This window comes from Emydura macquarii, unplaced genomic scaffold (assembly GCF_026122565.2).
Source record: "Emydura macquarii macquarii isolate MOO-44397 ecotype Brisbane River unplaced genomic scaffold, CSIRO-AGI_Emac_v2 contig_3517, whole genome shotgun sequence".
Taxonomy (NCBI): Eukaryota; Metazoa; Chordata; order Testudines; family Chelidae; genus Emydura; species Emydura macquarii.
In genome coordinates this window covers 10,399,811-10,426,388 of record NW_027133654.1, presented here as the reverse complement: position 1 = coordinate 10,426,388, position 26,578 = coordinate 10,399,811, and the positions used below count along the sequence as shown (strand labels likewise).

Genomic DNA, 26,578 nt, shown 5'->3' with positions numbered 1-26,578 from the left:
TCTTGCTAGCCAGCCTGGTTGTACTGATTTTGCTATCCACTGGGTGGAGACAAAGCTCCCATTAGATGCACCCCTTTTGGAGTCACTGGGAAAACAGCCCAGGACATAGAAAAAGAAACCAGAGACATGTTGGAATTGGGGGTGATTCAAAAGTCAAAACAGTCTATGGGCCTCATTCATGGTGCTGGTACCCAAGATAGACATGTGGATCAGATTCTGTGTGGATCATAAAAAGTTGAATGACATCAGAGTGTCGACTCCAGTGGTCGACTCCTTCGGTGGTGGTATCATTTCTCTGGAGATGGAGGAAGGGATTCAGGAAAGTAAAATGTCCAATGGAGCAGCAAGGGATTCAGAACTCCCCAGTGTGAGAGGGGTGCTACTTGTTTGAACTGCTGGAGCCGGTGAGGAAGACAATGCCTGAAGCTGACAATAATTGGACTTAATCGGTGCCGATGGATCCCAGGGCTTGGGAGGCGCTGAGGATGATATTACCAACAGATCACAGTCTAGTACCAATGTAGCCCAATGCTTATGGGCTTTCTTGTTGTGCCTCTGGGACTTAGGATGTACTAAGCCCTCATGGGCCGAGCTGATGGGCTTGCTTAGAGCTGAATTTGGCTTCCCTGAAATGAATTTAGAGGAAGATTTAGTCTCATGCATAGGAGAGTGCTTCCTAGATTCCCAAACCAGATCCCAGGGTCTGTAGGTGAAGAGTCTCCTGCACTAGACTCAGACTTTGCAGCAGGAGGCATACTCCTTGCTGAATCAGGCCGATGTATGGGGGGTTCCACAGCCTGGGTCTGATTGGGGCTACCTGGCCTTCTCTGTGAGTATATATGCTGTGTACAGGTACGGCTGGGGAGCGATCAGCAAATACCACACTTCACGCTGATGTGGGCCTCCCCAAGGCAGTAGAGGTGGTGGTCACTGTCTGAGAAGGATCACAAACAGAAAGTGGAGGTGTTCTCCCAAGAGACTAAAACTAAACACTAACAGGTCTATAAAAACCACTAAACTGTAGACTGTAAAAACTGTTAAAACTACTTACAAAACTAAACCCAATTCTTATTTTGTAAGATAAAGCTGAAGCTATGGACACTGAAGGTTCTGGCCTGGATCATGCGGCTGTGAGAAGGAACCGAAGAGGGGATCGGTCTGCCCCACCTTTTATGGGAATGAGGAGGAATGAGGTGAGCCATGGCGCACGTGTGGAACAACGGACACTACTTTCAAATTCTCCAGCTCCAGCTGCGTGTGACCCATAGTGGACTGCAATAGGGACCATCACGCAAAGAAAAAAACTAAATGCTTGTGTAAACAAGCCCTGAGGTGAGAGTACTGAGCACCTGGCAGAATTCAGGTCTGCAATTCTCCTGCAAAAAACAGCCACCAAGTCAAAAGGTCTCTGGAGATAAATCACCTCATCCAAGTGAAGGTTAGTGCTCACAAAACTCATTGTTCCCTCCCAACCACTGAGTTTAATGAAAACCACATTCTTTAAAATGTATTACTAAGACAGTATGTAATACTTCTTGCCCCAAGGTCATTTAAAATTTCATCTTCTGTGCTGACACTTTAAATTCAGTCAGTGGCAAAAATGTCAGCAAACAACGTAGCTATAGAAAAACAAAAAGTCGAACAAGTTTAAATATACCTGCCCCTCCCCCCCAAAATATGTCTGCTCACGGACTGTAGATCAAAAGGACTCTGACACGGCTTTGGGTAATTTACACCGTTTGTGACCTTATTACAATGACGTTCCCATCCAGGCGTGGCCAGGGTGCATATATGCACATTCACTGTAGATACACAAACGTGTCTGTGGACGTTTGCCGAGTCCTTTGTTTCCATGCATGGAGCTCGCTTACTTTTAACAACACTGAGGCCAAAGAAGTGAGGGTCTTTAATCTTCACTAAGTCACAAACTTGCTGGAAAAGCTCCTGTCCAGTGGCTTTAACCTGAAAGAAACAAATCAATCCAGTGTTACAGGCAGGCCCCACACACTGGCACTGAACAATTCTTCATGGTCATAGGCGATCAATAGGCACAAGGGCAGCCAGGTCATAATCATACAACATAAGTCAGTTCTCCATATGGAATTACCTCGGGCCAGGTTCTTTTTTGTTGCTGTAGGGTATTGCTGTAGTGTATTCTTGCTCTCCCTCCCCCTTGATTGTGCTCTTATCCCAGTAAGACTGAAACTTAGGTGCCGGTCTATTTTTAATAAGAGACTGGACCTCCATCATCTGGACTATTCATACTGTGCAAATACGACTACGTACTGAAACTCTTGAGGGATTATCTTATTTCCAAAGAAACAAAGATATTGTCCACAAGGAGAAAGAAATATAACTTTTGGAGGGTTTGAGGAATTACAGGTTTTCAGTTTCACCTAGGAAGTAAAAAAAAAACCCACCGATACTGCACACTTGGGGGGAGGGGGCGGGCTTTAATCTTTAAGAGAAGTTGGTTGTGACCACAAAGATTGAACACTTCATTTTCAAGTTTGTCTCATGCTGACTGGCCCAGGGGTTCTTACTCATTCCTTCATTCCATGCCATGTCATTAAACTACTTTGCTAGTTCTTTTCATAGCATCTTTCTTCTGACCAAGAGCAGGATTCATGTCCCTTCCCCGCCACACACAATGCCGCCTCCACAGATGTTGCTCTATAGATAAGCTACCAGGGATTTGATTATTTCTAAGAGCTTGAAAATTTGCCAGACATCTACTAGCCAGAGGCTGATAAGAAAGGGAGACGGAGAATGAGCAGGGATGAAAAGCAGCAGCAAAAAGTTTCAGAGTAAATTAGTGCAAAGGAAAGGGTAATACCCCTGGACCAGGCATAGGACTGCCAGCTGCTATTCCCATACTCTTACTATTCCTGCAGTCTTTCTAGGGGTAATCTTCCTTAAACAGCTCCAGCACCCCTTTACACGTGCTGTTGCTCAGCGCTTTCTCAATCAGCAAGCATGACAGGAAACTGACAAGAATCACATGGAGATCTGAACAGAAACAGTAAAATTAACCAAAATCTTTTTAATTTCATGGTGCAGTGGCTGGGGAAACCTATGAACAGCAGTAGAGACACTGGAGCTCTACCTGTCTGCAAACAGTAGTGGATCAGTTCACATATGGAAGGTTATCTTCACAGCCATAAAGACAAGAAACTTAACGTTTGGCAGAAGTTGATTGCTAAGGACAGCCATCTAATTACCATTGCAAGTAGATTTTTTTCAAACCCTGATATTGCAGATATATCTGTCACTGGTCCCCAGAGACCAAATGTACCCCACTAGGACACATTAACTGTCTTCCAGCCTGGACAACAGGAGGCCAGGGTTCATTCCAGAATCCAGTTCTACCTACAGAACACTGACACACCGTACCACTAGCCAGCCACGCATTATCACATTACCAGGAGGTATGAAAATTGCACTATAGGGGTGCCTTCTGATGTCAACAGACAGGGAGCGGTGTATGGGGGGGCTAATTGTACAATTCCTGTTAGAACTAGAGCCTGAGGTTTGAAGTGAGAACATGCTCCCTGGTGTGGTATTTGCTTAGGTCATTGTGATGTGCAATCAAGAACTTGTGTACTGAAGTGTGCATCCTCCCCCTCCCCGCAAAATACAGCACGCTCACGCACGCTTGTGGCCGAACTGTCGAAGAAGGAATGTCCTAATGAAGAGTGCTCACATACTAGTAACAAAAAAATACAGTGCGCACACGCAGACTCTAGCATGCATTATATCAACAGAATAGATATTTTCAATAATGAGTGCATTTACATACTTTCATATTCAGAACACCACAAAGAGGAGCAGACGTACTGTGCTTGAGTTTTCTAAAACCGAGCATGTGAAGTTAAGTGTTAGAACACTTTTGAAGAGGGATCTTGATCCAATTGCCTACTCAAATGAACACAGACTGCCTCAGCCACATCACTCATCGCTTCAAATCCCTCAATTGACTCTCGCTTTATGTATCAAGTTCATATTTCTCATCTTCAAGGTCATGCACATAGAACAAAAACTTAAGCATGATCAAAACTATCTCCTACACTCCCTCCCTTGACATGTCTCCTTCCTGACAACTCACTGTGCATTGTTCTTCCATGCCGTCCTTTACTCCTGGAGCTCCTTTTCCTAGATCAATGTGGTATCAGAGCACCTAGAGTAGCATGAATTCTCCCTCTTCTCAAAAAGAACAGGATTCAGCTCTCCACTGCTTTGCCCCTCGCATAGTCATTTAGAGCTCAGTAAAGTGGGGGTAAAATGCCACCAAATGAGAATGGTGGTGTTTTATGTGCACTTTACAGGGGGTTGGGTCAGTATCTCCACACAGGAGAAGAAGCTGGAGAAGTTAAGCCTTCATACACCCCTGAAGCCAGTTAGCTTGAGTCTGCTGAGCTACAACTGAAAATATATTTTAAAATAAAGCCAGTGACACAGCATTAAAATCTTCTTCTGTCATTCTAGAGCATTCTAACCTAGTGCTACCGTTCTGTCTACTATTTGAGTAAGCTCCTCAGGGCATGGACTACATCTTCCCATTTGGTCTGCACAGAGCTGAGCTCATTTTCTGCCTCTGTGCCCAAAAGCATTCCTCTCTGGCAGGCAAGATTACTCCCACTTTGCTTCAATTTACACAGAATGCTTAGCAAGCTCCCCTACACTCTCCTGCACAGTTTTCTTCTTGAAGATTTCTTGGCAGCCTTTCAGGTGTTTGCATTTTGGAAATACTGCATCCCTGCAAACTAGCCTCTCGGATATCTATCTTTCACATAATGAAGGAAAAGGAAGATGCTGACAACAATGTGAACTTGGAGATATTTGATATTGAGAGAGGGAAGGGTTTTTTGTTTTTTTTTTTGTAAAGCCACACTCTTTTCCCACTTAGCACTGCGAAGATTTAAAAAAGCCGATATGCACAAACAGTAGTCAAAGTACAAACCCTACACCCCAGATCTAGACTTGATCACATAAAAGGTAAAGCTATAGTCTCATCTTGATGGACAGGATACATGTGGCATCTCTTAACAGGGATAATGGGAATTATATACATAAATCCCTTGCTTCTTAAATGGAGATTCTGCACTTCAATCTGCTGGAAGGCTAACGATATTTACCAACCACAATGGGCTGTTGTAAAGATTATTTAGCGTTTGCACAGCATATTGAAAATGTGAAGTGCTATGCAAGTCCTGGGCAGTAGCCTTATTATTGCAGAAAATGCTGTCCGTTGCAGTGCTAACTAAATCTGAAGTCTTACTGATGTTGCTAGGAAATTGTTCCCATGTTCCTTTAAGATTTTGCAAGAGGAACACTCTTTTAAGTTCACATTTTTAAAAATATAAAAAAGGTGGATTTTGTTACTAGCCCCTGATTTATATAAGAGGTTGGATTCAGTTCTTTACGCAATCTGCATCTGACTGTATTCTCAAAGTTCATGTTTTGATTCAGCCAGCTATTCTCTTTCATACATGGAAACATCCATGTATATATTAAGGAAACAAAGCCTCCAATCTATTTAGCCAATAAAACAGGTATAAGCAAAGACTATTAAAGGGCTATTGACAGATTTAAAGTTACAGAACCCTTACAAATCTCTAAAGGCAAATATGTAGATCTCTACACTTTCACAATAAAGTATCAAAGGGGCTGAACTCCGTTGTCCCCCTCAGCTCTTCAAAGAGGCTTCAGGAAAATGAGAACTAAATGGCTGGAAGGATACCTCTGACATTCTTTCCATTCGTGCCTACATTATAAAGCTGAACTCTAAAGACCCCATCTACGCTTAATAAAACTGTCTGAGCCTGAAGCACTTCAAACTACAGGTTTAAACACTGGGAGACAGACACCGTAACCAACTGAAGCGCCATTGGTTAGGTCTAGCCTGCAATCATGAGATGTGACTGCAGCTCACGTACACCTACCTACGCCTCCTTCAATCTATCCAGCAGGGGCTTCACCACAGGCTGAACAAATTATCCAGGGTTCCAGGTGGACTTGTACAGGCCAGGCTGAATCCCAAGCTGCCAATGCGTCATGGCTCTGGTACCCAAGCTAGCTAGAGTAAAGCTAGCTCAGGTATGTCTACACAAGCTGTTATCACACCCTGTAGTTGTGGTGCATACATATCCATTGCTGATTTGTTATGCTCTAGGCAGGGTTACATGATGGGATGCTTAAAAACACCAGCAGACTAGGGCTCCTGGTATTGCTAATGCTGGAGGGGCAACAACAGGACATTTTTTAGAAGTGTCCCTAGTACAGTCAATGCCTGCAGGTGGGAGGGTAGTTCAGTCTCCATACCAGTTTGATTTCCCCACCCACGCTGCTAAAAGCTACCAAGAAGTGGGGTATTTAGGGTCAGCTGTGATGGAGAGATTTATACTGATATGGCCACCTGCCCACTAAGAGCTTAAATAAAATCACAACTTCATGTATGCCAGGACAGCCATCAAATTATAATGGATTTTTGGCTCTCTTCCCCGGGCTGGTTTTGAACTAGAGGAAGTGAAGCGCTCCAGAGTCAGTTACCAATCCCCTGACCTACCTAGGCCCTGTTGCTGTTTTCTTAAGAGATACTAGATTTAAGCATGGCAAGTAGGAAAATTCCTGTGGGGATTTTAAAGATTTTTGCATATTTCTTTGCTGATGTACGTGCTTTTTAAAGCCACATTTTGAATTAAAAGACTATTTTGTCTCCACATCCAAAAAAACCAGCCTGTCTAGAGATAGACAGACAGACCCCCATCCCAAAAAGGGGCAGTTCACAGTTTAGATGGGAAGATAACAGGAGGACTAAGAAGTTTCAGGCATTGATTCAGTTTCTCACATATGCCTGATAAACAAACTATATTACAAAGTCAGCAGCATGGTCTTATCATGGATAGCATTCCATCCCGGGAGTCAACAGACCCGGCTGTGAGTGCGTGCGAGAGCGAGACTGATTTTGCACAAGTCACTTTACTTCTTTGTGCTTCAGATTTCCCTACAGTAAAACACAGATAATATTTTGCTTGGAAATCTACATATGCAGTGCTCTATTTTATTTAATTAGTAAAGAAAAAACATCTGAGAGAGTCCCATCTACAGAACAGCTTCCAAAACAAAGATCAACAGAGCTAAACTGCGGAGTGAGCTGATGTCAATTAGCACTGCCCACTGAGGTCCAACGGTCACGACATTTCAGGTTCCTGAGTATCAGGATTTTCGTTTCAATTTGTTACAAAACAATTTGAGAGAATGAAAAGGGATTAAAAATTAGGTCCTCATTATCAAATGCAATAAAGGAGATTAATCAAATCATCCTGTAAAGTTTTACTAGTTTAGCCAATTAGGAAGCAAAACACCAATTATTTTAAATCAGCTAATAGTCTTTTGGTCAATGGACTAATATGGTACTCTTATAAGTGCAATGAAAGTTAAGCTCAGTCTTATCACTGACTTCTCTGGCAACTACAATACAATAGACATCTATGAGACTCACACTAAGATCTCAGAATGAAATTTTTTAAACAAACTCACCCCGATGGTTATGTCAAGTTGCTCTCTGTTGGGCAGAAGGACGCAGACATTCCGATACTCCTGCGGCATCCTGCTTTGCAATAGCTGTCTGCTCATTGCAGAGCCTGTGGCAAGCTTCTCAGACCCACTCCTGCTGGCTATCCAGGCACTCTTCTCAGGACTGAATCCAGGCTCCCTTCATACCGCACATCTGCCAAAAACATAAGGTTTTAGGGGTGTGCTCTTGGGAACAAGGCTGGGAGCACTGAGCGACAGGCAGCCCAGGATATTTTTTGCTTCATTCTAAAAAAACAAGGTAAACAAAAGTATCTCAAAAGGCTTCCTCCCAGAGTGATCGTCATAGGTTATTCTAACATTAGTCAGCCCTCTTACTGATTAGCAGTGCAGTCACACTACTCTGGAGGTGGGAATACAAACCTCAGGAAACTTATATGGAACTGGCAGGTGGCACACATTCCTTTTTCCTGACTCATTCTTTTACGGTGCCCGCTAAGTGTCACAATTCTAGCACTGGCAGAGCATATCACAGGGGCACTCAGCCTTTAAACAGCCAAAATCACTTGAGTCACCAGAGATTTAGAGAGAGCCACAAAACAATTAAACATACTTAGAATACCAAAGTGCCAGGAATGAGCTTATGAATCAATACTTAGTAACAAATAACTATACTACAGGCAGCTTTCGGAAAGAGGAAACATCAGAGGAAGAAATTGCACTTTCCTACGGTTTCTGACCACCAGTGCAAGTAAAGATTTAAACTAACTGTCAGCACGAGTCTGTCAATGTAGAAGAACCTGGAGTTAGTTTGTATTGTCATTTTTTTCCAGGAACACTCTCGCAAGACCTTACTTAAGACCCAAAGGCAAAAACCATCTAGAAGCCAGACAGGAGCCACAGGACAACCTCTGCTGTTGTATAACAGTTCTATTGAGACAACTCTTGCCCACTCTCTGTTTAATGGCCGAGCATAAGTGGCTAGTTAAGCATTCTCAGATTTCTAGTCTGTGTGGAAAAAAAAAAAAAAAAAAAAAAAAGAAATGGAACAAAAATAGTGCAGCAGCCCAGAGTCTCACATACAGAGCTTCAGAGCCAGTTACAGTCGCTACAGATGAATGGATGCATGAAAAATAAATGAAAAGCTACTCAATTCAGGCACACAGGTTTGGTGGAAGTGCAGGACGAGCTCACTCTCTCTATTTTATTTCCTTGCAACTTGATTTTGTTTAGACTGAAGATTTTCTCCCCATCAGCTAGCTGTGTTTGTTTATGCTCCTGGCTGGATTCCTCTTCAGGGCAAGGAAGCCCCTCACAGGGCAATTGGTCGCTGTTGATGGAAGGCAACTGCCCCTACCACTTTGTACAGAACTAGCTAAACTCCCTTATAGCAGCACATACAGAAGCAGAGTAAAGCCAGGACTGCTGCCTCCAACACCTGCAAACTGCAGACCAACAACATGCAGAGGACATCCAGCTCTGTATCTTTTGCCGCAGATGCAGCCATCGCCATTACAAGGATGTCAACATGCCTAAAGAAGGCTAGCTCCTGGATGATGTGTAGCTGGGTCTAAACTGAACCCAGCCAACACTGAAGTGATGCTGGAGACAATAACTGAGAAATAACTGGATCACTGTCCTCTGCTTTTATCAAAGAAAATGGCTCCCTTCCCTGTTCATGAAGGGATGATGGGAAACCTCAGGGTCCTGTTAACTCCTCAATTAGCCTAGAAGGCCAAATACAGTGACAAAGAACAAAAAAACAAAAACAAAAGAAAAAACCCAAGCAACCAACCAGATTTATTTCACCTCCAACTTGTTCAGAAACTTTGCCCCTTTCCTCCCCAGAAAGACAGTGACCCATGAATTGTCACCTCCAAACTGGATTACAGCAATTCACTGTATGTTGGTTGAAGGTGGAAGCAATGCCAAGAGGTGCAGATTGTGGGTAGCCATGGCCTTCAGTAGAATGGGCTGCCAACAGCACATCAACCCTATGCTCTGGTCCCTCCACCAGCTCCTAGTCTAAGGCACGGACCGTCAATAGGCCAGGATGCAGTGACCGCATCTCCACTGATGACCCAACAAGACAATTATGCTCCTCAGCAACAATGCGGGCTCACAGAGCCCACAACAATTCATGTAGAAGCCAGAGGTAAATGCTTCTCATTTTGGAGAGGCTAATGTTGGTGAATAAGCTTCCAGAAGAGGTCAGACTCATCCAGAAGGCAACCCCCATTTTCAGAGCACGATGTAAGGTTCTCCTCTTTGGACAAAGCTTTCCTACCATCAACAGATCAATGGCGGAGGGAAAAGAAAGGAGGGTAAAAAAAAAAAAAAAAAAAAAAAGGTCCAAACCAGGGCCTTCTTTACTAGCACAGGGAGAACAAAAGACGAAATCCACCAAGGACCTCAATTTACCTGGGAAGTACTTAGATACTAAAGCAGTCAGCACTACAGAAAACATTAAAATAGAGAAGCCCCACCTCTGCTAGGTTCCCATGGACTCTTCCTTTAGACCTAAAAGCTACCTTAAGGACTGTGATTGCAGAGCCTTCAAGGTAACATCAGAGAAAGGAAAATGGAACCAAGAAAGGGGAAAAACAGAAGAAAAACATCTGGGAGTAGGTTAGTGGCAGGCCTCCTGTTCACCTCTCCTTGGCCTAAGACATTGAGACATGGTTCCTCTCCAGGATCTGAAAAAGAAGTGAAGAAAACCTCTCTCTAACACATCATAGCCCAAACCTAAAAAGGGTGACATACTATCCCCCAAAATCCTGTGCCCTGGGAATAGGGATCTAGAGCAGTGCTTCTCAAACTTATTTAATCGCACCCCCCTTCTTTGTGTCTAGAGTAGTTTATGCCCCCTCCCCCTCCACACAATTACATATACTGATAAAGAAAAACCAATATGCAACTCTCACTAAATACGAAAAGCTGCAAGGCATTGACTAACACAGAGCCCATGATCCAATTATAATAAGAGCAAAAGCAAAACTGCCCTGGTGATAGATGCTTGCAATTAAATGTGCACACCGCGTCGCAGCAAACGAATTAAAATACAGATGGCAATTACTTTGTAGAATGCTATGCAAGTTTAACAGAAATCCATCCAAATGCACAGCGCCAGCTGAGGACCTGATCTTTCTGCAGGGATCAGCTTGGCTAGTTATTCGTGGTGGTGGGTAAAATGTGCACAGTAATTTTTTTTCCCTAAAGCTTCTCATACCCCCTCAGAATCACTCTGTGCCCCCCCATGGGTGCCCGCCTCCCAGCTTGAGAACTTCTGATCTAGAGTGCAGCATTTGAAAAAGAGTTACAAAGAAATACTCTGGAGAGTGGAAGTCACTGTCTTATCAGTACTTTCATGAGCTGTTTAGAAGATGCCAAATATAAGGAGTGATTCCTGGAATCCCAAAAAGAGAGAACCTATAACACTTTTAGAAATACAGATGCACACCATGGGAAAAGCACATTGTATATTCTTTAAAGATAAGAGTGGGAATTCTGTTCCAAAGTTATTTCTTGAGGTCAAGACCCAAAAATGAGAATCTTGCGAGAGGATATTCTCAAAGATGCAGAATTATGGTAAGTAATTTAATCCATTGCAAGTTTATATTAGAATCTTAAGACTGAGTGTTCTAATGTGTTTGAACTAAATACCACTAAAATCATCACTGCTGACACGTTTTTGTTGAGTATTAAGTTAGTGCACTGTGAATCAGAAATGTAACAATTCCCTGCTTTTACTGAAATGTAGAAGTTAAGCATCAGAATGACTGACATTTAAGCTATTTGCCACCTTACTGCTTGAAAAAGGTAAATTGTTACTACTTTTACTACCAGCAAGAATAACTTTTTCCAAGGAAATTAAAAAAGATTTAAACTTTTAAAAAGTTACTTAATTCACTATGTTTTTTTTTAAAAAATACCATAAGAATGATTTGAGGTTGCTTTGGTGTTTTAAGTCAATCCACTCTGGTCCTGTGGGAAAGACAGGAATAGAGACATGGTGGAAACCATCTCCTCTTGCAGAAAACACTAGGATATCTTTAATACAATAGTTATAAACAACTGCATCTCTCATCACATATATATTTTTAATTTTACAACTGAAAAGGGCAAAAGAAACCCAGAAACAAAAATATAATTAAAAAACTAGATTTTTTTCCCTCTGCCCTTCCCTTCAATTTTGCATTCAGGCACCAGAATTATTTTATCTTCATTTTCCATATTCAGGCTGCAAAAACTGGATTTCTTAACTACATTTTGAAAATGAAGTAATTATCACTCCTTTTCAAATAGTACACTCACCCCCACTTAATCTAAACTTCCAAGAAAGAGCAAGAACTAATTTAATGTGTTTAGGTTAATAAAGTGGAAGGGAGCAGTTCTTTAAAATCAGAATTTCAGTTGGATAAAACTTTTAGGATTAAAAAAAAAAAAAACCTAGAATACAACAAACAAAATAGATTTGATTCCGTAAGAGGTGGCAAGTAAAAGAGTCACCTAGGATAGATTTTCTTGTAAAAGATTACTCATTTATCTTCTTCATATTATATATAGTCTTCTCTCTGCTTCCAAGCAGTAAGTGTAAACAACTGCATGTAAAATAGCAGATGTCTGCAAAGTGACTCCATACCCGTAGATTTTGAGTGATTACCTGCTGACATCATATGGTCCAAGAAGTTTGTGAATGGCATAAAAGTCTCTGAGTAAACTCAGGCTTTGTAGCATAGGGTAGTTGTTATCTTAAACTATCAAATTCATTAAGAACGTATAAACATCCTCTGCATTCTTAATCTAAAAGAGTTGTAATCTAATCTAACAAGTAGATTCACACAATTACAAAAACAACTCAAGAGGAGGAGTAAGAGATTACTGTAAAGCATACCTGTGAAAATTCACATTACACTGACCTATCGACAACAGCTAAGGGTTCTCAGACTTTTTTGTCTGGGACCCCCTTTGAAACTATTTCAGGCTGTGAGGACCCCCCCAAAAAAGTGACGACCCTCCCATGCCATGCCACCCTTACTTCTATGCTGCTACTGGGGGCGGTGCTGCCTTCAGAGCACCCACCCAGCAGCCGCTGCTCTCCGGCCAACCAGCTGTGAAGAACTCTGGCTATCAGACATGCACAGGGCTGACAGCTGCAGCCATGGCATGTATGGGGGCTGATAGCTCGCGACCCCCCCCCCCCATAACAACCTCATGACCCCTTGAGGGGTCCCAACCCCCAGTTTGAGAACCCCTAATTTTGCTGTATGCAGTGTTGTTGTAGTTGTTTTGGTCCCAAGACATGAGACACACAAGGTAAATTCAACTAGATAAAGCAAACAAGGGCATCTTGTTACTAGTTAGTTTTGCTGACTATGCCTTTTATTTTACAAAAACTACAGGGTTAAAGTGACCAGGTGAGTGAGGTAGTATCTTCTATTAGACCAATTTCTGTTAGTGAGAGAGACCAGTGTAAGCTTGAAAACTTGTCTCTTTCACATGAAGCTGGTCCAATAAAAAGATATTACCTCACTCATCTTGTCACTTTAACCCTGTAGTTTCCGGAAAATAAAAAGGTGTAGTCAGCAAAAGTAACTAGTAATAAGACACTCTTGTTTGCTTTATCTACCTGAATTTTAAGAGAATGGTTAGGGCTTTTGGGGGTGGGGGATGGGAGGAGGTATTTTAAAATAAAACACACATTGCAGAAGCAGTGAAGATGTTAAAAAAAATCCAAGCCCCTCCCCTCAGGTGAAGGGGATAACACATGCCTGAGTGAGTCTTTTATATTCCAGAGATATATCAGAGTGATAAAAACCCAGGCAATTATTAACCTACCAGTGTAGCATGTTTACACATTTAAACTGTGAACCCGGTAAAACTCTCCAATGAAAACAAATGGCCAGAAGGAATGCTCTTACTTAAATACACAAAATTTCAGCCTGCCCATATGCCATTCTTTTGTTTACCACAGATTCCAACCTCTTAACCTCAATTAAACCCTAAAAGCTCGGAGAAGGATTGAAGAAGAATTCATATAGCTGAAGTCAATCAACTGTCTCTGGGTTACTTTGCTTTCTTAAAATGACTTAAAATGACTCCCACAGAAGTGAATTTAAAGATGTAATTGCTTTGTCAAAGTCTGATTTAGACTATACATGAAACAAAGAAATCACTAATTTGTAGTCTCCCTGTTTCAATCAGGAATCTTTTTAGTGCCTAGAATGGCAGAACAGGCTTTATTTGGCACATTAAAAAAATGAATAAATAAATACAAACTCACACATCTTAAAACTTTGGAAAACAAACATTTCTGGGCCCCTGCATTTCCAGGTTCCTTTGATTAAATATCTTGAGCAGCATCATAAAACTATTCTCAAATTGTACTTTATTCCCCATCAAACAGCACTGGAGCTGAACTGAGTCTCCCCAATTCATTTTGGTGACTGCAACAATTATCAGGGTTCAGCCCAGCAACTGAATGAAGCTAGGGCAATAGTCTCCTCTCAAAAAAATGACTAGATTCATGAATAGCCATTAGTAAACTACTTTGACAGTCTTTCCCCACCCTTTAGTTCAGGGGCCTTAGAGTTATTTGCCATTTCTGCATTCACAAAACCTCCATCATAAATGAGTTACTGGTCAGGCTGTCTGCACACTGAAAATTATCAGCTAACTGCACTCCAAAGGCCTTGTCTACTCTGTAAATCACTGTGCGGCAGGGTGTGAATCTACAGCACGCTAGCTTGCAGCACACGTATGTCCTGTGTGGACACTGCAACAGTTCACTCAAAAGTCCCGGAGTACAGCTTCGCATAGTTGTAGCAATAGTATGCTAAGCCACTCTCCGAGTGCACGGTCGCAGTCTCCAAATGGTGAGTTAGTGCACCAGCTCACTTCACACTATAGATTCATGCCCTGGGGCTTGCTGCACACTAACTTGCCTGTGGACAAGCCCTAATATTCTCTTCTGCAGAAAAGTCTGAATTCATCTGGGGGAAAAAATGAATACTGTGCCTAAAGGTCAGCCTTCCGTTAGTCTACTGAACAGACACAAGCAGCGGCAATGCCCCCTTATAATATTTCAATCCTGACCCAGAGGGTCCAACTCATGGATGTACCTACACAAGACAACTGACACCTCTGTATCTGAACCAGTTTAAAACAGCCACACTAGCAATGCTGATTTGTGGCAAGAACCATTACAGATTCATCTCTGCTTCTAAACCTTCGCAGGGGCACAATTGTCTCCAAATACCTATTCCACAGTTCCCAGCAGTAGTGGACTCTGGACAATTCTGAAAGGACTTCAGCCAACTGTGGAACAACAGTGGGAGGACTGGTTTAACCATTTCAGAGAGCTTACATCCACACCGGCACTAAAATGGTTCAGAATGACAGAGTTTAGGACCACGCAACCGTTAGCCTTGCTGAAAGTAAGTCTAATCCAAACAGCATTTGGCAGGTGTGTGCATCATTCAGGAGTACATAGGTATGGATGCAAGGGTATGTCTACCATAGCTATGCTGGAGTAATTCTGAGGTGTAGACACAACCTATGCTGACAGGAGGAGTTTTGTCACCACTGTAGGACCACCACCTCATCAGACAATGGTAGCTACGTCAACAGAAGCACTCTTCCATTGTACATATCTGCCTCTACACTGGGGGTTAGGTTAGCATAGGTACTTTGGCCACAGGTATGGATTTTTCACACCCCTGAGCAACATGGCTATGTCCGCTTAACTTTTAGATGTCGCTCATGGCTTGCTACAGGTATGCGGAAGGGAATGAACAGTTTTTAATTGAATATTTTATGTTTGCACAATGTGCCACACAGTGTGGCCCTGATCCTGATCGGAGACTCTGGTTACTACCATAAAAATAAGTTTCTCTAATGTAGAGAAGGCCAAAGATTTAATACTTCATTGGCCAAAAAGAATGCAAGAAAAGACTCCAGTTGAGAGCGCGGATATAGGCAATTCTGTGTTTCTATCCTGAAGTGCATATCATCCCTATCCAGGAAGGGAGTTTTATTGTTTATCACTATAAATTATTTTGGAGAACACATCTTTTATGATGACAGCAGGTGACAAAGTGACTGTTCAGCACATTAGAGGAAAAGCACATAAGATTATCAGCCATTTAAAAAGCTACTGCCCTTCCCACGCTCTATTCAGAATTTCACCAGCTGACCCTCAAATGGGCTTTGGAGGATACATTTTAGTGAACAGCAAGAATCATACTCTGAAGTTTCATAATCAGTCCCCAAAGTGATACACTTCTTGTAACCCCAAAACAATTAACAGTTAGAGTGAGATGGCATGAGTTTCTTTGCCCAGGAAAAGAAGAGGGAATTGTCACTTTATATTTAAAGAACCTAAACATTTCTGGATAAATTTGGACCAATTTGATCTTAAACTCTGCCTTCCCTGCACAAATAGGAACCTCCCTCATCTCAAGAGGCACACAGTGGATGGCAACTGAAGAGTCAGCACTTACCACAGTTATTCTCTGTAATTAGAAGAAATAGCAGCTTTACGGAGTGGAAGATCTGGTGAGACGTTATGGTGACACACTGGCCACCACCATCAACAGGCTAGCATCTACATACACTTCCCTTCATTGTTTCCACAGATCACCACAGTTCTCTGATGAGATGCAATGGGGAGCAAGGAAAATTGGAGTGTCATTAGTGGAAAACAAGATTAGAGGTAGAGAGGTCTTATGCCATGGTTATAGAAGAAGCAGAGAGTGCCGCCTTTTCCTCCACCAGCTATCAAAACAACTAAATCCTGTCCTGAAGAATATTTCCAGAGAGTGAGTGGATTTGTCAACCCTGTCTGACTCCATGCCAAACCACAAACCAGCTCTACACAATGTGAGGTATTGTTATTGTTCTTTTCTCACAGAAGCTCAACTCTTCTGTACAGAAGCATCCACATACTGAGCCTAAGACGGATCACATACTTGTCACCTCCCCATGTCTCACACACAAAAAAAATCGGGTATATTCACAGCAAACTAGAATTGCTGGAAGAAATCCTAGTCACCATCCATACTTCAGATCTTGCACACCATAACAGATGAAAGATGTCCAGGAGCATCTTGCACCCCTGCTGATGGAGACTGGTATCACCTCTTGCAGAGGGAAATAAGACTATCCAGTCCAAAACATGCCATAGTTTGGCCAATTCTCAAGAAATTGTTTCTGAAAATGGCAGACTTTGCAGACTACCTCCTGGTGTCAAACCTATTTTTGAGCAAAATAATTGAGAAGGTAGAAAAGAATCACCTACAATCACATATCTTCGCCAATATGCTGGACCCCTCCCAGTTAGTGTTCAGGCCAGCCATCCAGTCACCTGTCCAGAGATGGGAGAAGATATCTGTAAGTTACCCTCCTGCATCAGCCTTTTGCATCTGATACCATTACTGTCCTCATCAGGTATAGCTGGGGCTGAGGGGAAAGCTCTGAAGTGGCTTCAAACCTCTCTTTTAGGATTCTCAATGGGAACGGTAATAGACAACTGCTCCTCTACCTCATGTGAGCATCATCTGTGGAGTCCTACATAATTCAATCATCTCCCTCATCCTTTTTAGCATCTATATTAAACTGCTGAGGCAGAGGAAATGTGTGGAAATTGAGCACCACTGATCTCAAATGCCAAACAGAAGATGATATCCAGCTACTTCTTCTCTGATGCAAATAGTACTATCTGCCAACTGTAAGCACCTGGCTGAAGCTAAACCTGGGCAAGACATAGGTAATGCTGAAAAGAAGAGGGAAAAACACTTTGGTATGTCTTCACTGCAGAGCTAGCCCGGGCCACTACTCAGGTAAGGTCAGTAACTCTCCTCTTGTCCCTCTTACCTAGGGTGATCAGATGTCCTGATTTTATAGGGACAGTCCCAATGTTCAGGGATTTTTCTTATATAGACACCTATTATCCCCCACCCTGTCATGATTTTTCACACTTGCTATCTGGTCACCCTACTCTTACCCGTTAAGTGGTGCTTTCAACCTGGATTAGTTGGTACAGCTGGGTGTAAGGGTTAGAGTCCAGGTTACGTTTTCACTTGGGCTGGTAACCCACCCGCTTTTCAGTGAGGATGCAGTCTAAAAATCACTAGAGCATGGATAATCCTCCAGTGTCTTTTCACAATTCCCCCCTGCCTGGGTGTCCAGAAGGACATAAGTTCTCCCACAATTCACTGGAAAAGCATCAGAATGGCTTACTTACTGCAGCACTAAGAATGATGGAATACGCTCCCAGAAATCCTAACAACATACGTAAGGGGAGTGCAGCACCAGTAAGGACAATAACTCAGGTAGTGCTTTGCACACACCCAAGCTTGATTAAGTCAGGTGCCAATCACCTAGGCTAACTGTAGTGAAGACATCCTCTCACTGAGACTATGGCCCAATGCAAAGAATAGATGGTGATCATGTCGTTAAACACCATCATAATGCATATGCACAAGGGCGTTGAATTAACATTGCACAGAGAACCTTAACTATGGCACTTCCTCACCTCTGAGTGCTTGACTTTGCAGCCTTAATTATGTTTTTATAGACTTTTATAGGCAATTATATAAAAACTCACCAATTTCTTTGCAAATCTTAGATATATGCAATATTGAAATTTAAGAATTGATGCAAGAGTGAAGCCTACAAAAAACAGCATGTATTATTTCTTGTCTACCCACACCCTTTAAGGAGCAATGGATGACCCATTTCACCTTCCCCACTGACATAGTAGCCGAAAGTGCTTCTTCTGCATAACAAATTGAACTACTGACAAGAAGTTCTTCATTATAATGAATTTGTTTATTTCTACAAGGCTCGTGGCTCTCATTTCCCCACTAAATGTCGATTAACATAACTGTTCTGATTTATAGGATGTGTACCAGTTGCATAAATCAAGCACATGAATCTGAGTCTAAGATTTAGTAGCCAGTAGAATTATTGATTAGCTTAGATATGTACAGAGTACAGGATCAGATTGTGGAAATATGGGATGGAGCACACCATGCAGTAGAGACTAGCATCTGGGCTCTTCTGCCTCACTCCTGCATTACACAAAGTCCATTTACAAACACCATGGTCCTGTTGTCAGTCATACCACCAGCATGACTTTTGATTGTACTTTTCTTATTCTTCATGGTTTAAGGTGCAGGGCTTGGAAGATATTCACTAATGGAGAGCAGTTCTGCCCAGAAATGCATGTGCATTACTAGGCAAATATTTTGATGAGTTGATGTACCCCCGCAAGACCTCTGCATACCCCAGGGGTTGAGAATCACTGCTCTAGATCTACTCAGAGCAGGATTAGATGTAGTGATAGTAATAGAAATGCATGTGGACAGTTTACATCAATGGTTCCCAACTTGGGGGGTGTGACCCCTTTGGGGCGGGAGGCGCCAAAGATTACAGGGGGTCCATGAGGCTTGAGTAATATTGAGGTCATTTAGCCCCCCCCAAGCTCCGCGCTGGGCACAGAGGCCTCCAACTCTGTGCCGGCTGGAGCAGAGAAGCAGCAGCCTCCGCTTCTCCCCTCCGAGCTCCACGCCGGCCAGAGAGGAGCAGCTGCCCCTAGCCCCACACTGGCCGGCCGGAGAGGAGCAGTCCCATGCCAGTGGGGGCCTGGAGTAGCCCTGGCCAACTTGCCAGAGCCCGCCTCCATTACCTTCAGTCTATGAGGGATGGGGAAGAGGCAGGGCCACATGGGGTGTGCGGTGGCAGCTGCGCCAGGGTAGGCTTAGCTTCTTACTCAGATAAGAGTAATTTATTATTATAATTATAACAACACTAAATAACATATGTGTTTATAGGGGTTGTGTGTGTTTATAGCTGGTGGGGAGGCGCGTGTTTTACCTAGTGTTAACTAGTGGGGCTTTCACTAAAAAAGGTTGGGAACCACTGGTCTGCATGGTTCTAAATTACTACATCCTGCTCAAAGCAGGTCTAGACAACATAGTGACAAAAAAGTATGAATATCAGCAGCCAGTCTGCTCTAGGGATCTTCAAATGCTAGAGTAACAGCAGGAAAATTTCAGAAAGAAATGTACACATGGCCAAAGGGTGTCAGTCTGATTGCACTGAGTGATGCACAGAATACTGGAGAGTTAGGTGGGTAGGAAATAGACCCTTTGTAAGAGGCCTGAGAATCTCCTCCATAAGGAAGGTTTCTTACAATTACATGCTAACTGGTGTAATCTGATGCATTTCTAAAAACAAAAATATATAAAATCAAATGCTCCTCCCAAGTATTTTTGTGAGCAAGGTAAGAAAGCTATCCCAGGCTGGAATAGTGTTGCTAGCACCATACCCAAAAAATGGGATGAACTCCCCCAGAAGGAAAATCCACCCTTTGCCCCACAATTCAAATGTTACCCAACAGTTAATTTTAATAATAAAATCCAAATATTCAAAGTTTTTACCATTCTGTTAACAGATTACCTTTTTAAAGAAAGCTATTTCTGCAATGCTTACTTTAAAGGTAGTCATTCGGTGTCATTAGTCAGTACAGAGAGTAATACCAGCTCATCTAATATAAATGTGTTGACTTTCAGATATCTTGCGTCCATTACTTCTGAAACACAGCTTGCTCTGTAGTACAACAGGAGAGAGAAAATTCCAGTCTGCCAAAACCCCAACAAAATTAACACTAACAGCAGTGCTTTTAAGATTAAATACCACTCCAAGGGCCACACATGGTACTACTAGGAATCAAATTTAACAAAGGAAATGGGAAACTTAAAAAATACCCAACCAAACAAAAGAACCAAAACTACAGAAAACAATCCCTGGCTATGATGAAGTTAAATCTTGCAGGGAAAGGAAAGAGTATGCCAAGAATCTGAAACTAGTATGAAAAACAATAAATGATTTTTTTTCCCAAGGAAGAAGGATAGCAAAAGAAAGTGCCAGAGAGTGACTCACAGTTAGAAGAGGATTATTTGTATAGGTTGTGCCCCTCAATCTGTCCCTGTTAAAACTGCTGGCTGAGCACCACCAAAGAAAGAATTAAGGTACTGCAACTAAACAATGCTAAGATAATCAAGGAACAGTGTAGTTAAAAAGGAATTTCTGTAGGAATAGAAGAATCGTAACCTTGGAGTAGATCAGGCATGCAACTCATTTACATTATTTTGAATCAGTCTAACAGTGGAATACTACTTTGTTGTGCACTGAACAGATACAAAGTTTGCCACCAGTTCACATACCTTTTACCTGAGGTACTAGGGGATCAAATTAGTAACAGTAGATTGAGGGTGGTATCCAATACATCTTTGTTACTTAAGACATTAAAAAAACCCTCTAAAAAGACTGTTTATTGACTCTTTTTATTGGAGATAACGCTGTATGCATGTAAGGAAAAAAAGTCTCTCTCTAAAATATCAGACAACAAACATCCCTACCTCACCACCAAATTTCTTACGGTCTCTGAACAGACTCTGATTAATCAGAGGAACACAAATGCAAAAATGCTTTTGTGAAAATAAGAGATTTATTGATAAATGAGTTTTTAAACTCAGCTTACCACTTTTTATAAGACTCATTTGCCATAAAATTCCCCAAACCAGGCCATCAAAAGATGCAGACACTATTTTGTGATAATAGACAAGAAAGGCTACCACAAACTTAGTTCTATAAAACTCTTTCAAAGATCTGTTTATGCATACATATTATGTATTTGCTGTTTCTCTCTGAATTTAAGTAGAGATACTTGTATGAAAACAAGTTCTTTGTTCTTTTGGAATCCATTTGTTCTGGTTTGTTATTCTTCACCTGAAGTCATAATGTCATTGTGACATTATGAACATTTCCATAGTAACCAATGATGAGGTCAGAAAATTATGTCTTAAAGCAATACACTGCAAGGTGCAGATGAACTATCTATCCCCTTGTCATTCCAGATTTCCGGGAACTGTCCAACACAAATATTTTTCAAAGTTTTCCAGGAGCTAAGTGGCTCTTTAAAATTAAATATAATCAATATTAGAAATACCTTATTTGTTTTGGTAAAGTCTTAAATGCTAAACATCCTTGCCCTTTTGAAAGGTATTTTGTAGAGGTCTCTGCAGCACCAGAAGGCACTTGGAGGTGGGAAAAGCACACAGGTGGTGTACATGTGGGGTACCACAAGATGCTGAGTGGGGAGTGAGGAACCCTGCAGAGAGGTAATTACCTCATCATTAGAAAAGCCCAAATGGAAAAGGTTCAGAGAAGAAAGAATAGCATGGCTGAGAAGTGGCTACCGATACTGATGCAAACACTTCCCAAAAAGGTAGTGTAGGGAAGTCTGAGTGTCTGTGAAGTATAATACCCCACAGGTGTACAAAGAAAAAACTCAGAAAAGAATCACTTTACTATGCATGCTCAAGGCACTCCCTACCACCCCCCCCCCCTCCCATTTCTGAGCAAAATGGACACTGATCTACTTTCCTCAACAAAAGCAGAGGTTCTCTGGGGCTATTATAATTCTCCAGTCCTCTCTTGGAAGGTACAAGTCTGCTGGCAGATGCCACAAACCTTCCACGTGGCCCTCACAATTTTCTCTCTTTAGATGCCCCTCATTTCATCACACCTCACTAACCCTGCTTTCTCTAACAAAAAAGGATATTGCCTGACAAAAAAAACAAAAAACAAAAAAACACCCCCAACAATCTTTGTTAGCACAAAGTTAAGGTTGCTTACCACTGCTTTATACAGTTTCAGAATGTGGAAAATGGCTAAACTTAAACCTCTGAAATACAGAGTTAAAGGTAATGCCTGCTACACTACACTCTCATACGACATTAACTCTTCCCCTGAGTGGATGACAAAGGACACTTAATATAGACATATTCTCTGTGCTCACCACAACTCCACTTCATTACTCCTAATCAGACACCCCCCACTATTTCTCACTAGGCGAGGACTTGCAGTATTGATCCAGGGAGTACTTGCAGCTGGTTAGCATAACACTCACTGTCAGTTCCATAAATCACAATAGACCACTAGCGATGTCAAGAGGAACAAGCAATATAATGATGAGGTGAACTAGTCTAATAATCCCTTGTACATTCTCTGTGCCCTCTAAAATGCCTTGTCTGCACTGGCATTCACACACTGCCATGCATCCTCCTATCCTCTGTGCTTCCCCATTGCTCTCAAACATATTAGAAATGTTGGCACACACCACTCTGCACCAGTTTACTGAGGGTACCTTAAGAGGATGACCTTGAGGCATTCCTTAAGGCAAGGATGAAAGGCTTGTAATAATTTATGCACTCTAAAAGTTTTTCCCCACCCCTATTCTCCATTCTCATTGTCTTCCACATCCCTGGGTAAGGGTATTGTCCTGTGATCCATCATAGGGACTCCTTGACATTATTCAAAGGGACCAGAGTTGAGGTTGTGTGTGAGGCATTACCTTATCTCTGTATTTCTTGGCTTTCAGAGGTTTAAGTTTAGTTTGCTTCCCACTCTAGAAGGGCATAAGGCCACCCCAGAAGCAACCTTAACTCTGTATTAAGTAAGTTTTTTGGCAGTGAGTTTAACTGATCTACTGTTTCGTTGATTACACTCTGCTTACAACTGAACAATATCAGTTGGCTTTGATCTATCATATAGAGTCCATACCCCGGATTATTTTAGTTGTTATGAATGGTTTACGTTTACAAGAATTAATTACTGCAAAACAGGTGTGGACTAACACAAAAATATATCCCGTGCTCATAAAGAAGCTTACCTAATGAAAACATGCAGACTGGCATTGATATGCAATAATCTCATCTTGTACTACTTCCAAGAGACTTATTTCCAAGTCTTGCCAAGTTTTTGTGGCAATAAGGTTGTTTTTATTTCAATCATGTACTAGAGCGTAAGTGTTCTGAAAGTCTAGAGACTAATAATTTTAATTAAAAGACTGATACCCCAAAACATGAGTGATCTGCACTGTGAGGAATCAAATGAGACCAATGAGTTGTACTAATGTTACAAACTCGATGAAAATAAACGTGTATAAAGTGATGGAAAACTAAAGACACAGTAGGCAGCAGTGAAGTTTCCAAGAGGCTAAGAATAAAGTCTCAACACCACACAAAGTGAGAACTCCTTCCCATGACAGGACTGAAGGCTGTCAGCATTGCTTGTCTGCAATCCACATCATTTCCACAGAAAATATAACCTTAAATCAAAGACACAATAGTACTCAAAGGTATATTAGCAATGACAATGTGCTGTTATTAATCTGTATTTGTGCAGAACTATAGCTCCTCAGAACAAATCCTTAATACATTTATACACACAAACATATTTTAGATTTGATAACCTTGCACCTGACTTGTGCTCAGATCCCCAACAAAAATTTAGCAGCATTATTTACTTTGAAATTTTACTTTGTTACAAACTCTCTCATGTGACTGACTTCCAACCCCCAATATTCCTTTACTGCTTAAGAGCTCTTTAACAAAAACAATTATGTAAAAACAACTTTCACATTTGCTGTTCTCTGCCCCTTTCAAAATCCTCAAGCACTTTTTGACGACTGCATGTGCTCTTTGAAGTATTTTCAGAGGAAAAAAGCAACAGAATGCATGGGCCAAGAACACTGAAGTAGCTTGGACTCCTGTCTTACATTAAAAAAGTGCTTAACAATCACAGGCTCTCTAATATGAGTGAAACAACAGCAAGTGAATTTTCTTGTTTTTCAGTAGGAGACAGGAGTATAAGTTTACCACCAGTCATTAAGGAAATGGATCCAAACACTTACTTTAACTGGGTTTTGTTTTAATCAGAGGTGAATGATGCTGGAGGAATTGACACAGAAACGTTCCTAGTAGAGAATGATCAATATCTAATTCTCTTAGACTTAAGACCTTCCCTTCACTAGTAAACTTCATAGTCGGAATTCACCAGTGATGCAGCTCCACCAATGGTAAGAATGGTTGAAGCTGTAGCGCAGACAGCAGTCAGGCAGCTGACTATTTGGGGTACTTATTGAAGGGAACACAGATTAAAAGATTCTTGTTCTTTGTCTAAGGCAGTTAAATTAGAAACCTTAAAAAGTGCTGACCCAATTTTACTCCATAAAGCAAGCCTATAAAAGACAACTCACAAAACCGAAATTCTTCAAAGAATGATTTCAAAAGCCCTAAATGAGGATAATGGAAAATACCACTAAATATCTTAATCCGAGCATTTAAGAAAACATGGGTATTGCATTTACACAAACAATGAGAACAGTAATGAACTACCCCATTTCCATGACACAGTCATCTGCATAAGTATATTCAAGTGATTCAAGATTAATGTTAGGAACGGGCTGGGGAAGAAAGGGGTCCTGTTCCAACAAGCTTCGGAAACTTCAACCCCTATTATGTTAACAACATAGTAGCCTAACTTTAGATCCAAAAGCGGACCAGGAGAGATGGACTGGCTATGATCACTGTCCCAAGCACACCGAGGGGAAGCCACCCGTTGCAGTAGAAGAATTCTGTTGCTAAAAGACTCTGGAAACCAGCATTTTTCCTTTTTCCAGTGCCTTAATTCAGAACATTTTAGTCGGTAAAGCAAAGGACAATACAGAGTGGCTAAACCTGCCACAACGAGGTTTAGTAAATTTCATCCCTAATAGTAGCAGCTTCACAGCCTGTTCTGTGCTTAGACCTAGCCAAGCCTGTTGCATAAACACAGCGGCTTTGGAAACTTCATGTCAGAGAGAAGAACAGTACTTCAGCCGCCGATCGCAGCACACCTCAGTACTCACCGCCAGCCGCTCCCCCTTTTGCAGGAGGACGAGGGGTTGGATTTAGCCAGGCGCTGAGGAAAGCACCTTGCGCTCCCTTCTCCCTGGCGCAGCATCCACTGCTCTGAGTGGCTCTGTCTGCCTCGCAGCAGCAGCAGCAGCGCAGCACCTCGCACACAAACACTCACTCTCACACACACACACACCTACCTGCTGCAGCCAGGTACCCACCACCCCCGGCAGCGTTGAGGGATTAGACGCAGATACACACACAGCACAGCATGACAGACACTAGCGGGCAGGAACGGGTGCAGGAACGGGGCACATGCGCGGCCCGGGCTGCACACTCAAGGGGCCGTGTGGACCCAGCTGGCGGCTGTGAAGCACGCCCCGCGAGCGCGAGCCGCTTTCTTGCCTGCTCAGCGCAGCGCAGCGCACAGGCACCAGCAGCAGCCCACGTGGAGAGGCGGCGCCCGCCGCTCCGGGTGACCCCGCCCCCCCCGCCGGGTGGGGGGTGTTGTCTGCAGCCGCGCAAGGATTGGCCAGCGCGGGTGGGACAGTGGGTGGGGCCCGCTGCCGGTTGGCGGCTGGGTGTGTCCGTCCGGCGCGCGGGCAGCCGAGGCTCCCGGCTGGAGAGCTGGGTGCGGGGCGGGGGCTGCAGGAGCGCTCAGCTGGACTGAGCCCGGTTCCGCGAGCTGCCCCGCCGCAGCCTCCCAGAGTGGCAGGGTCCAGACAGCTGAGCTGGGGGTACCTGGGGAATAACAGAGTGAAAGGGAGAGGGGTGGCAGCAGCCCACTTCCCACCCGGTCACAGCTCCCGGCTGGAAGGTAGGCGGCAGCCACTAGCTTCTGGGGGAGGCGGCAGCAGCTCCCCGCTTCCTGCCAGGTTCCCAGCTGCCATGTGGGAGCCCGGTGGCAGCCTCCTGCGCCTGGCGAGCTGGGCGGCAGCCACCCGTGTCCGAGCCGATGGACAGCCTTCAGCGCCCCGGCTTGAAGATGGGCAGCAACCGCTTGCCCACATCCCTGGGTCCCAGCCGGTGCAGAAGCTTCCTCTGCCCTAGCTCAGATTGGGTGGCAGTCACCCACCTCCTGAGCTGGCAGCCAGGTGGCAGCTGCCTGCAACTTGCCCAGGTGGCAGCCCCCATCCCTGGCTCAAAGCCCAGTACCCAGAAAATTTGTCAAGTTCACTGCTTTGGCTGAGCCCTGAAATTGACAACTATGACAGCCCCAGATTTCACCAATTACCCTCTTTTCCTGTCTCTCTCGCCCTCCTTCCCTGTTTCTCTCTCACCCCTTCCTCCTCAAATCT

At 42.9% G+C, this 26,578-nt stretch overlaps 1 protein-coding gene across 1 annotated transcript in view; it reads right to left on the bottom strand.

The window, feature by feature from the left end:
• The window catches only part of FRMD1 (FERM domain containing 1), a 52,936-nt gene extending 27,217 nt beyond the window's left edge, over positions 1-25,719 (bottom strand). Inside the window, exons 1-3 of the mRNA XM_067535820.1 lie at positions 25,481-25,719; positions 7,540-7,729; positions 1,872-1,962 (exon numbers count right to left, since the gene is read on the bottom strand). Of these exons, the coding sequence (XP_067391921.1) occupies positions 1,872-1,962; positions 7,540-7,635 (187 nt within the window). The 5' untranslated portion in view covers positions 7,636-7,729; positions 25,481-25,719. The remainder of the gene's footprint in view (positions 1-1,871; positions 1,963-7,539; positions 7,730-25,480) is intronic.
• Between the last annotated feature and the right edge of the window lie 859 nt (positions 25,720-26,578).